The 11479-nt window shown below is 37.8% G+C and overlaps 1 protein-coding gene and 1 pseudogene across 1 annotated transcript; both read right to left on the reverse strand.

The window, feature by feature from the left end:
* Positions 1 to 3262: 3262 nt before the first annotated feature.
* LOC103152482 (oocyte zinc finger protein XlCOF6.1-like) lies at positions 3263 to 6711 on the reverse strand. Its single transcript, XM_007572957.2, has 3 exons — positions 6268 to 6711; positions 5964 to 6188; positions 3263 to 4789 (listed from the first exon to the last, which is right to left on the reverse strand). The coding sequence occupies exons 2-3, from the start codon at positions 6079 to 6081 to the stop codon at positions 3594 to 3596; spliced, it is 1314 nt and encodes a 437-aa protein (XP_007573019.1). The 5' UTR covers positions 6082 to 6188; positions 6268 to 6711; the 3' UTR covers positions 3263 to 3593.
* A 1847-nt stretch (positions 6712 to 8558) lies between these two features.
* LOC103153134 (gastrula zinc finger protein XlCGF57.1-like) lies at positions 8559 to 11386 on the reverse strand (annotated as a pseudogene).
* Between the last annotated feature and the right edge of the window lie 93 nt (positions 11387 to 11479).

Below are 11479 nucleotides of genomic sequence, written 5' to 3' on the forward strand. Positions count from 1 at the left end.
CAGGAACAACATCAGACATCTCAGTCCAGAAATGTGCAGTTCTAGGCACAGCCAAGATACTGCGCAGAACCCTCAAGCTCCCAGGCCTCTGGTAGAGGACCCAACCAAAGAGGATGAAAGAGACCACCCGCGGAGGGTGAGAAGGGAATTTTTTTTTTTTACATATACATGTTTTGGACTCTGTATTATCAGTACATGTTTTATAGCTTGCAGCTATAGACACACAAATCAAGTGTGGTGTAATAATAATAATACATTTACAATAATCACAAGGTTGAGGAAAGTTCCTTAGATTGGGTAAAATAAGATAAAACAGAACAAAACACAAGACACAGTAGAATAAAATAAAAAGATGATAATAATAATAATAATAATAATAATAATAATAATAATAATAATAATATAGTATGAGTAATAGCATTTTGGTCCTGATGCCAAAAGAGCTCTGATCCACCAGGATCAGAGGGTCCATTAAGGTGCACTTAATGGATCCTGATGATGTGTTCTTCAAATCGGTGGCTGAGCGAGAACCATTATTAGCTTTGGGCCAGCACATAGAAACCTGAAATACTGGCGTTAGGAGAGACTGAATGCAGAACCACTGGTTACACGCATAATGCTGAAAATAACAGCTTTTTATGTTCTCAGCAGGAGCCTTTTCCTCTCTCCCACAGACACTCAAGATGGGTGGATAATTTAAAGTTTATATCGTCTTTACTCGGCTGTTAAACCACACACTGCTATGAAAGGGTCTGATAACAGCGGCGCACCAGTCTGATTTCTCTGTTTGTTGATGGCATTCTGGACTCTGTATGAAACAACACCACTCCCTACATCGCAGAAACAGACTGAGCAATCTTCTCAACTGACAGAAAGAAAGCAGGCAGCAAGATTTTACACCAACAACAGGGAAGGAAAAGATCAGGGAAAAACAAGTTCTGAGTAAAAAAGGTTCAGAGCTGCAGTTGAAACACCATAAGTGTACTTAAACCGTTTAATCCCACCGGCAATAATTGTTGCCAGACATTTTTTTATAACTTCTGGAACCTCTAAAAGTAATTGTTTTGACTTTTAGCAACTAATTTAAGTTTTTAAATCAAATAATAGTGTGTCTACTCAAAGCAGTATCAATTTTATGTATCTAGTGTGAAAGGTCACATGACCGGACCTCTTTACTTCCTGCCTGCGACGCTGGAGGTAAATGTCAGTCACAAACCTGAACAAGAGGAAGTTAGTAAAATATTTAAATAAACAAATATAAATAAAAATATTTTGTACATATGTTCTTTCAAGTGTCTTCTACTGATATATAAAGAAAATTGTATCCATTCATTCATCTTTTAATCATAAGAAGAGTGAATGTAAGTGTGGCAACAATTGTTGCCGCTAGCATAATTCATAGACAGCAGTATATATGTGTCCATTGGTTTACTGCTTATTCTATGTGTCTTGCTGTTCCCATGCAGCTTTAAAATATCAGCTGTTTTAGATCTTCTAGACCTGAAGGAACCTCAAAATGATGTCTTCTACATCCCACAGTTGAATTATTGCACTGCCCCAAAACCCGACCCTTTACACAAAATGTGGCCTATGCACTGAATTACGTCAACAAGAAGACGGCACGCCTGAAACTAAGGCGAAGGTCTTGTTCCTGGTCTGGTGGGACAGGGGGAATGTCCTCTCAGATGCAGATTTGTTCATACTGACATTTTCACCTGATTTTGCCTCATTGATGAAATAACTAAATGAGACCAAAGTTTGCTTGGCACGTTGAGACAATGACATCTGCAGGATGTGGCATTGAATCTTTATGTTTCTTTATGTTTCTAAAATATTTCTGAACACTCTTGTAATCGTTCTTTGTTATAATAGGTTATGCATTCATGACCCTATTTTTCCTATTTTTGTATATGTATAAATAGGCCATATTTGTGTAATTTAAACTATGCTGTTTCCCACCGGCAACAGTTGTTGCCGAGTATAAAAATTGTATTTTCACTAATATAACCAACATAAAATGTAATAATTCATAAATATCATGTGTTAGGGAGGTCCAAGGATTGAAATCCATGCACTTATTTTGCAGGAAAACATTTGGGATTAAACGGGTTAATGATAACTAGATTTGACATATTTGCTTTTCTTTACACGGTACATGTAAAAAAATAAATAAATGAAGTAAACTGACCGGGAAGACATGAGAAAGTAAGGATAAAATATCTTTACTGTCGTCAAAACTGCAAAACTATTTAACAAAAGAACTAAGTTGTCCAAATTGTGTCCACAAAGTCAATAAAGCTCTTCTGTTGCCCTCAGCAGGTATGAGAAACTGTGCGAAACACCGACGATCATTCCTGCTTCTGCTAGTATAATAGCAAACTCATTACAAATTCAGATCTTGTCCAGCAGAGGGCAGTGTCATTTAACATTTCATACAGCCATTAAATCTCATATAACGGTGTAAAAAAAAAAGAAGAGTTAGTATCTATCTTGGATCAATATTTGAACACCTTTCTTCTTGGTGTTACTAATAAAGTGCATTTAAAAAAGTGAAGATAAGCAACAAATGTTCTTCTAGTTTCAGCACATTATTTAAGGAAACCTTAACTGAATGTGAACTAGTTCAGTTGGGGCAGTGAAGATCTTAAGTGATGAACTATGAACAATATTTCATTAGGTTCTCTTAACATCAGCAGTTATTGTTCTTGTCTGAGTCGGTGGATAGTCACATGTATGTAGGGGGGCAAATCTGCCTATTGAATTTTTATTAAATTATTTTTTCTTGCAAGCAGAGTTTTTAATCAAAGTTTTAAAACATGACTTTTGAATGCAATTTAAAAGTCTATAAAAAAAAAGGGAGTTTATCGGACATAAAATATCTCCCTTTGGCCAATGAAACACTGAATCTCTATTTGAAGCTGATTTTTGTATTTTATTATATTTTATTTGCTCTTCAAAACAAAATAAACATAAAATATAACCAAAAATAGAAGATCAGGAAAGTCAGTATTGGTCTCTTTGAAATGAGTGTGACAGTTTGCTGATATGTTGTCAGATCAATATTGACCCATCTCGATATGTAACGGTTCACTGGGTTGAACTCTGGCTCGGCAATATTTGGCGCCCCCACCTGGTCCACTTCAGAACTCTCGGGTATATTCATCACAGAGTAATAACGTATGTTTTAACTAACAGGCTTTTCAAATGGGGAAATAATTTGACAAAAAAAAACATAAACCTGCTCATCTCATCAATGTTTTAACTTTTATAGTTTGATATTTTTTAATCATAGAGTTTAAGCTCTGCTCTTCCAAGTGAAATTGACAATAGTGACCCAGTGATCCACTTTATTGCACGTCATGTGATCCGATCCGCCGGTGGGATCCTACAAAGATCTTTCGCTTCATCTTCGTACACATTTAAGAAACTGTATCAAATTTGTGCTTCGTAAGTAATTTTTGTGCAACTATGGGAATTTATTTTAAAAATGTAGTTATAATAAAAGACAGAACGGATTAAAACTTTTACCAGCACAGAAATAAAAACTGTGCCCACAGAAACACTAGATGGACAGTCAAATAAAAATAAAATCTTTAGCTAAAACCCCCGTGAACACACATATGTTTCTTCAGATCTCCATGTCGTGAAAATCCTTTACTACAAACTCTACAGACAAACGGTTTTTCCCCGAGATGGAGCCTCATGTGACTGTTGAGATTATATTTTTTGTTAAACCGGATTTTACAGATGTCACAACCAAACGGACGCTCTTCGGTGTGTAGTCTCATATGTTGCTTCAACTGCATTTCCTCCATGAAACATTTGCCGCAGTCGCTGCAACTAAATGGTGCGGTGTGAGACTCCATGTGATTTTTGAGATAGTTTTGCTTTGAAAATCCTTTACTACAAACACCACAAATAAACTGCTTCTCTCCTGTGTGAACGCTCATGTGCCTCTTTAGATTTCCTTGTCGCGAAAATTCTTTACTGCAAACCCTACAGATGAACGGCTTCTCTCCTGTGTGAACAGTCATGTGGCTTTTTAGGTGAATTTGCTGTGAAAATCCTTTACTGCAAATACTACAAACAAAAGGTCTCTCTGCGGTATGGATCCTCATGTGCTTTTTAAGATTTCCATTCCTTTTAAATCTTGAGCCACAAACATCACAAGAAAATGGATTTTCTTCAGAATGGACCTCCAAGTGACTCCTCAGACTTGTCTTTGCGTGAAACCTTCTGCCGCAATCATCACAAGCAAATGGTTTCTCTCCAGTGTGGAGTCTCATGTGTGTCTGAAGACAACGTTTTTCTTTAAAGCCTTTACCACAAAAATCGCAGCTATGTTCTCTTATTCCAGTGTGAATCATCATGTGCAGCTTAACATAAGGCTTGTGCCTGAATCTTTTGCCACAAATATTGCAACCAAACGGTTTCTCTCCTGTGTGCGCACTAATTTGAGAGGCACGTTTGGAACGCAGTTTCGGTCTGTTAGCTCTTTTGTTCACTATCACCTTACTTTGTTGTGAAGAGCGTAATACAGCTGCTGCTTTTCTGCCCGATTCTGGTCCTCCAGTTTTTGTCTTCCTTTCGTCTCCGGTTTCAATCTGATGAAGCTCTGATATCTGAGGTTTCTCTTCATCCTCACTCTTCACAGTAAGTTGCTCTTCCTTCTGATGAACCCATAGTTCCTTATCTTCCTCCTTAGTGTGGAGGGGCTCTTGGTCTTGCAGGACCAAAGCGAAATTCCAGTCATGGGGAACTTCTTTTTTGATCACCAACATCTGATGGACTAGAAACAATTAAATGCACAGGTATTATTAAATGCCTTTAAGCAGATAATTTACACAAAAAGAAAATGCATCCCTTTTTTTAATTCCAATTTATTTCTACAGTAGCACTTTCCAATAAATGTAATCTCAAACCTCAGTAATTAATTCATTACAATCCAATCATATAAATAGTCGTTAACCACTGAACTGTCACCCTCAAACTGCTTACATGGAAGACAATCCCAAGGTCTCGATCTGAGGAGCCCTGGTCTAGGAGAACCTGGCTCAAAATGTGATTGATAGGACAGGAAAGAGATATACAAAACAGGAAAATCTAAAACATTAGATTTACTGGTAGAGGTGAACTTTCTGGTAAATTTTACAGAGTCAATTGAAGAATCAGATTTGTTAGTGACTTGTTAAACAGAGAAACAAAGATAAATATGTAGGTAATGTAGCAGTAATACAATCTATGTGTCAAAAAGGAGCCTACACAGTGACAGTGGTAGCTCTGTTGAGTGCTATCATACTACTGTTTGAAGGAGAAAAAAAAACTGGTTCAGATCCAAACAATTCACAATTTCTGCCAAAAATCTTAGAACATGTCACCAAAATAAAATGGTGCTGTCCCCCACCTGTTACCAAATTCTGCTATTTAAGGGAAATTTATGTTTCTTATTTATCTATGCCGATTGAGAAATAAATAAGAACTTCAACAAAGGTTTGTCAGCATTTTTAAACACTTAATTACTCACGTAGTGAAACAACTTCATGCTGAATTTTAACAACGCTCATACTGGACAAAAATAGCTATGGTCCAAATGAAGCTGCCTGTTGGAGCATTCAGTCAGCTTGAAATGCTACATAGCAGCAGGATTCCCTCGGAGAGAGTGGATATCCCAACAGCTGAACATTTAAGGTGTATTCTGGGACAACTCATATCAAAACAACTTCAAAAAGATGGAAACATGTTTCATTCTCAAAAATATTATGTTCTTAGTACTGAGTAATGCTAATGGATTCTATTTTTTTGGTCCTAGTGTCAGTTTAATTTAGTAGATGTCAGTTTAGGGAAATTAGCCTCCAGGTTATGATGGAAAAATATATTTATCACTTGAGAACTCTTTCTTCAGACCGCGACCCATTTTTTATTTTTTTTTTTCCAATCCAAACAAACCAATGTACGTCACTTACTGAGATCTTTGCTGTCTTGCGTTTCCTCCTCCAGTTCTGATGTGGATGTTGCAGGTACGGGTGGCTCTAGACTGAACCCTCCAGGTTCATCTGCTTCAACCTTCATCATCTCAGTCATCCTCACTAGACCTGGGATTCTCCTTTCCACAATCCTTGTTTACTACTTTCACATGTTTTAGTAAAACAAGGTTTCAGCCCAGATCTTCTGTTTGTCTGCTCCTGAAACTGCCGCCAGACATAATAACTCAGCACCCTATTAAATAAAGTGTAGTAACAGTAAACGTCGGAGCAGAGAGTCTGATACCGTGGTCAGTAGTTCTGGGTCCACTCTGTTACTGTCCCCAGCTTCTCGGTCCTCAGCTGGACAAGGTTAGAGGTCGATGTTGTTCTTCCCGCACAGTCTCACAAACTCGGAGAGGGGATTCGTGTTGTTACAATAAAAAAATTTTAAAATTAAAGCTTAAACGTATAAATTACTGATAAAGTTTCTGCTGTTAGCTGCGGAGTCTATCGTGTGCATTCACTTTGCTGGTGAGGGCTAATTACATTCTCAACTGCAAACCTAGGCTAGAAAATAACCACAGTGGTTCAAAACAAACACAAAGAAGGGATTTCCTCACCAAAACTGTTAAACCTAGAGCCTGACATAAATTAAACACTTGTCTTACACAGAGTTTAAGACGTTTTTCTGTGAAGACTTAATCAGTTAAGCTAGCATTGCTACATCCGGTCACTTCCACAACTTTGACCAATGAATGATGAGTAAAGCTGTAATTCGAAAAAACCACTTCCTCTTTTAACCACTAGGACTTCAGAATAAGACGTGTGAATATGCCAACTACGTATGTAACTACACATTTATTGTCTTTTTTCCCCCCATTTCACCGTTTTAATTAAATCAACTACTTTACACATATTGTTCTGGCAGGAAATACATTTTAAAAATAGCATAACCTCATTCAAAATTAAAATTTCTTTAAGCATGCCTAGGTGGGACCCATGTGGGGGAAAGGAGGGCTGATATATGGGTCCGATATGGGTTTGTCCGCGGGTTCCACGATGGCCCCACATGGGTTTCCCCATGTAGGGCCACAGCCCACATGGGCCCTAAATGGATAAACCCATGTGGGCCATCACCATATAGGGCCCATGTAGGGTCCATGTGGGCTCTGGCCCTACATGGGCAAACCCATGTGGGGCCATCGTGGAACCCGCGGACAAACCCATATCGGACCCATATGGTCTGCCCTCCTTTCCCCACATGGGGCCCACCTAGGCATGCTGGCATGTCGTTGTAGAGTGGGAATATGTATTAAAATCTAATTATTATTCATCTGTGGATCACATGTACACATTACTGAATAAAATGTATAAAATTGAAGACGTAAATAATCTAGGTCATTCAAATACCTGTTGAATGACCTAGATTACAAATAAAAACAAAACAGTCATTTTTGTTCATCTCTCATGACTGCAATTTATTATCACCAGAAAAAAAATACATCAGCCACTGGAATCTAAGTTTTAATTTATTACTAACAAACCAAAACAGATATTAGAATCTAATCATAACAGGAACAAAAATAACTATATATCAGACATATCATACAATGTTACAGTACTTATCCTACGAATGAATGAGAAGAAATGTGCTGCAATAATAAATAAGCATTCAGTTGCGAAACACAGATTGTATTTTGGAGCTTGTTAGACCTAGTGTGAATATGTGTGCTTCTATTTACCTGTAAATGGAAAGGTTTAAAGCAGTGATCGGTCCGTCGCGAATGTTTCGACTTTTAGAGCCGTCTCTTAAGAACCATTCATTGAAAGGGGCAGGGCTAAAAATGGAGCGAGCACACCATAAGAGAGGCAAGAAATAGAGAGTGAAAGAGAGAGAGAGTCATCTCTTGACTTTTCCCTTTTGCTGCTTTGCTCTCACTCTCAGTGGCTCCGCTGAACGTTGTTGCTCTGCTCACAGCAGAACTTCGCTTTGATCAGCATGTTAAGTTAGGTTAACAATTAACATCAAGATGATCCATATCCTGATGCCTCTATAAATGCATTAGGCTGCCTAAAATATTTTGAAATTTGAACTGAATCTGATCCAAGCAGAAGAAAACTGTTTAAAAAAAAAAAAAAAAAAACTACTGTGGGAATTTATTTGATGATGTAGAAGCATAATGTGCTAAGGACATGTACGAAAACACAAAGCAATTATTTCATAATAAATTATATCACTTGACACTTTTTCTTTGTTTTAAATGAGTCAACCATCGTAATCATTACTTGCAGCCCTCATGAACACTCATGTGTCTCTTCAGATTTCCATGTTGCGAAAATCCTTTACTGCAAACATCACAAACAAACGGTTTCTCTCCTGAATGAACCCTCATGTGATTCTGAAGTTGACCCTTTTGATTAAATCTGCTCTTACAGATGTCACAGCCATACGGTCTCTCCTCAGTGTGGACTCTTGCATGTCGCTCTAACTGGATTTCGTTCACAAAACGCTTACTGCATTCATTGCAGCTAAACGGTGCGGTGTGAACCTCCATGTGGCTTTTAAGATAATTCTGCTTTGAAAAACCTTTACCACAAACGCTACAAATGAACTGTTTTTCTCCAGTGTGAACACTCATGTGTCTCTTTAAGGTCCCTTGCTGTGAAAATCCTTTACTGCAGATATCACAAATAAACTGCTTTTCTCCTGTGTGAACATGCATGTGTCTCTTTAGATTCTCCTGCAGTGAAAATCCCTTACTGCAAACACTACAAACAAATGGCGTCTCTCCTGTGTGAACACGCATGTGATTCTTTAAATGAATTTGTTGTGAAAATCCTTTACTGCAAATACTACAAATGAACGCTTTCTCCCCTGTATGAACACTCATGTGTCTCCTCAGATCTCCGTGTCTATAAAATCCTTTACTACAAAAGCTACAAATAAACGGTTTCTCCCCTGTGTGAACATGCATGTGGCTCTTTAGATTTTGTCGTAATGAAAACCCTTTACTGCAGACACCACAGATAAATGGCTTTTCTCCGGTATGAGAAGACATGTGTCTCTTTAGATTCTCCTGTAATGCAAATCCTTTACTGCAAACACTACAAACAAATGGTTTCTCTCCTGTGTGAAGACACATGTGAGTCCTCAGACTTTTCTGTAGTGAAAATCCTTTCCCACAAATACTACAAAAAAAGGTTTTCTCTGCAGTGTGGATCATCGTGTGCTTCTTCAGCGTCTCCTTCCTTTTAAATCTTGTACTACAAACATCACAGGAAAATGGTTTTTCTTCCGAATGGACCTTCATGTGAGTTTTAAGATTTGTTTTTGCGTGGAACCTTCTACCACAGTCGTCACATGCAAATGGCCTCTCTCCTGTATGAAGTCTCACATGTATCTGAAGGCAGTGCTTTTCTTTAAATCCTTTACCACAAAGATCACAGCAATATTCTCTCTTTCCGGTGTGAATCATCATGTGTAATCGAATATGAGTCTTATTTTTGAATCGTTTGCCACAAACATTGCAACCAAATGGCCTTTCTCCTGCATAGACTCTAATCTGAGCAGTGAGTTTGGAGCACAGTTTAGACCTTTTACCTCTTTTGTGAACCTTCATCTTACTTTGTTGAAAAGAACAAAGCGAATTTAAGTTTCTGTCTGGTTCTGGTCCTCTACTGTCCTCCCCACGAGGTTCTGTTTCCATCTGCACGGTTGTGCTGCTTGTTGAAGATTCAGCTTCTTTATCGTCTTCAGTTTTGATGTGTTGAAGCTCAGATACCTGAGGTTTCTCCTCATCTTCAATCTTCACAATGAGCTGCTCTTCCTCCTGACTGATCCACTGTTCCTCCTCTTCCTCCTTTATAAGTGGGGGCTCTTGCTCCTGTTGGTTCAAACTGGAGCTCCATTCATGGGTAACCTCTTCTTTAATTACCAGCGTCTCATAGTCTGAACAATAAAACAAACATACAAGGACATTAATCGTTCTGTGATGATCATAATAACAAATAATAATAATAATAATAATAATATCACAAAGGTTTTAACAAAATTTTCAGTCTAAGAAACAAAAAAATATTTTGTAGTAATAATGGCAGATGTGTATATAAATGTTTTTTTTATAAGATTGTTTCATAAAAACAGCTTAAAAATATCAATGTTATAACAAGATAAGCAGAAAAAAAACATATTTAGACAAAAAAAAAATCCTTAATGTGGTGGAGCATTTGAGCATCCTTGTTGTGTTAGCTTCTAGGCATTAAGGAGAAGAATCAGACCAAGAGCTGTTATGTACAGATGCATGGACAAAATTGTTGGTCCCTCTGACTCAAGCATGTCTCGAATGATCTGGTTATTCAGGTTATTCATAATACTTCATGGTGTGTTCAATGTGAATCTGATAAGGACACATATGGTCCTAAAATGTAAGTCCACATTCACTTTGCACAGTGAAAGCAATATGTAGATAAGTAACCCTGCTTTAAAAAAAAAAAAGCTCACTTTTTGAGCTTGGCTGTAATTCAATTCTGCCACTTGAATCCAATGGTTTGATACAAAATTAGTTTGCTTAAATATACAGAATTTACTGAGATCTTTGCCGTATTCTGTCGTGGATGGTGCAGGTTCGGGGGGCTCCAAAATGAGCCCTCCGGGGTCGTCTGTCTCAACCTTCATCTCAGACATCCTCACTTCAGGTTTCAGTCACATAACCTTGATCTTCTGTATTACTACTGCCTGAAACAGAAAACAGACTCAAATCAGTATTTGATCAGATAAAGCGTATCAATAGAAAATGTTAAACCGTAGCAGAGTTGAAGCGATGCTGCAGAGTCTCATACCTTAGTTCTAGGTTCACTCTGTCCCCAGTCTCTCGGACCTCAGCTGGACAAGAATTAGAGGAAGTGTCCATAGATGGTGTGGTCCTCCTTGTAGTCTTATCGACTCGACTTGTAGCTGTAAATCATGAACTTTAAAAGCTTGTACTTCAAAACCGCTTATTTGATTCCTGCTGTTAGCTGCTTTAGCTCCACGGTGGGTTACAGTCCATTCACTTTGCTAATACAGGATAATTACACTCCGGCCACCAAAATCCAGTTAGAAATAATCGAGTGGTTCAAAACAAACATGCAGAAGCCATATCATCACGAATGCATTCAAGCTAACAGAATAAAACATCAATTACACAAACTTTAAGATGTTTTTGTTTCAAGACATAGCTTGTCAAGCTAGCACTGCTATATCCGGTTACTTCCGCCTCACTGACCAATCAATGCCGAGTCAAATGCCGATTTGATATACTACTTCCTTTTTGCACTAATTGATTTTCAGAATAAAATAACAATGGAGATGACCATCATTAAACGTGTGGATAAAATCTTATTCCATTTTTATTTCGATTACCAGATCCGTCTTTTTATCATAACACACCACAACTTTAAATTCTTAAACATCTTTTGAAAATACTCAAGACACTTTCAATGACCAACAATTAAAGAATCCAATTTAGCTCAAACAG

The sequence above is a fragment of the Poecilia formosa genome, unplaced genomic scaffold (assembly GCF_000485575.1).
Source record: "Poecilia formosa unplaced genomic scaffold, Poecilia_formosa-5.1.2 Scaffold7, whole genome shotgun sequence".
NCBI classification, from domain to species: Eukaryota; Metazoa; Chordata; class Actinopteri; order Cyprinodontiformes; family Poeciliidae; genus Poecilia; species Poecilia formosa.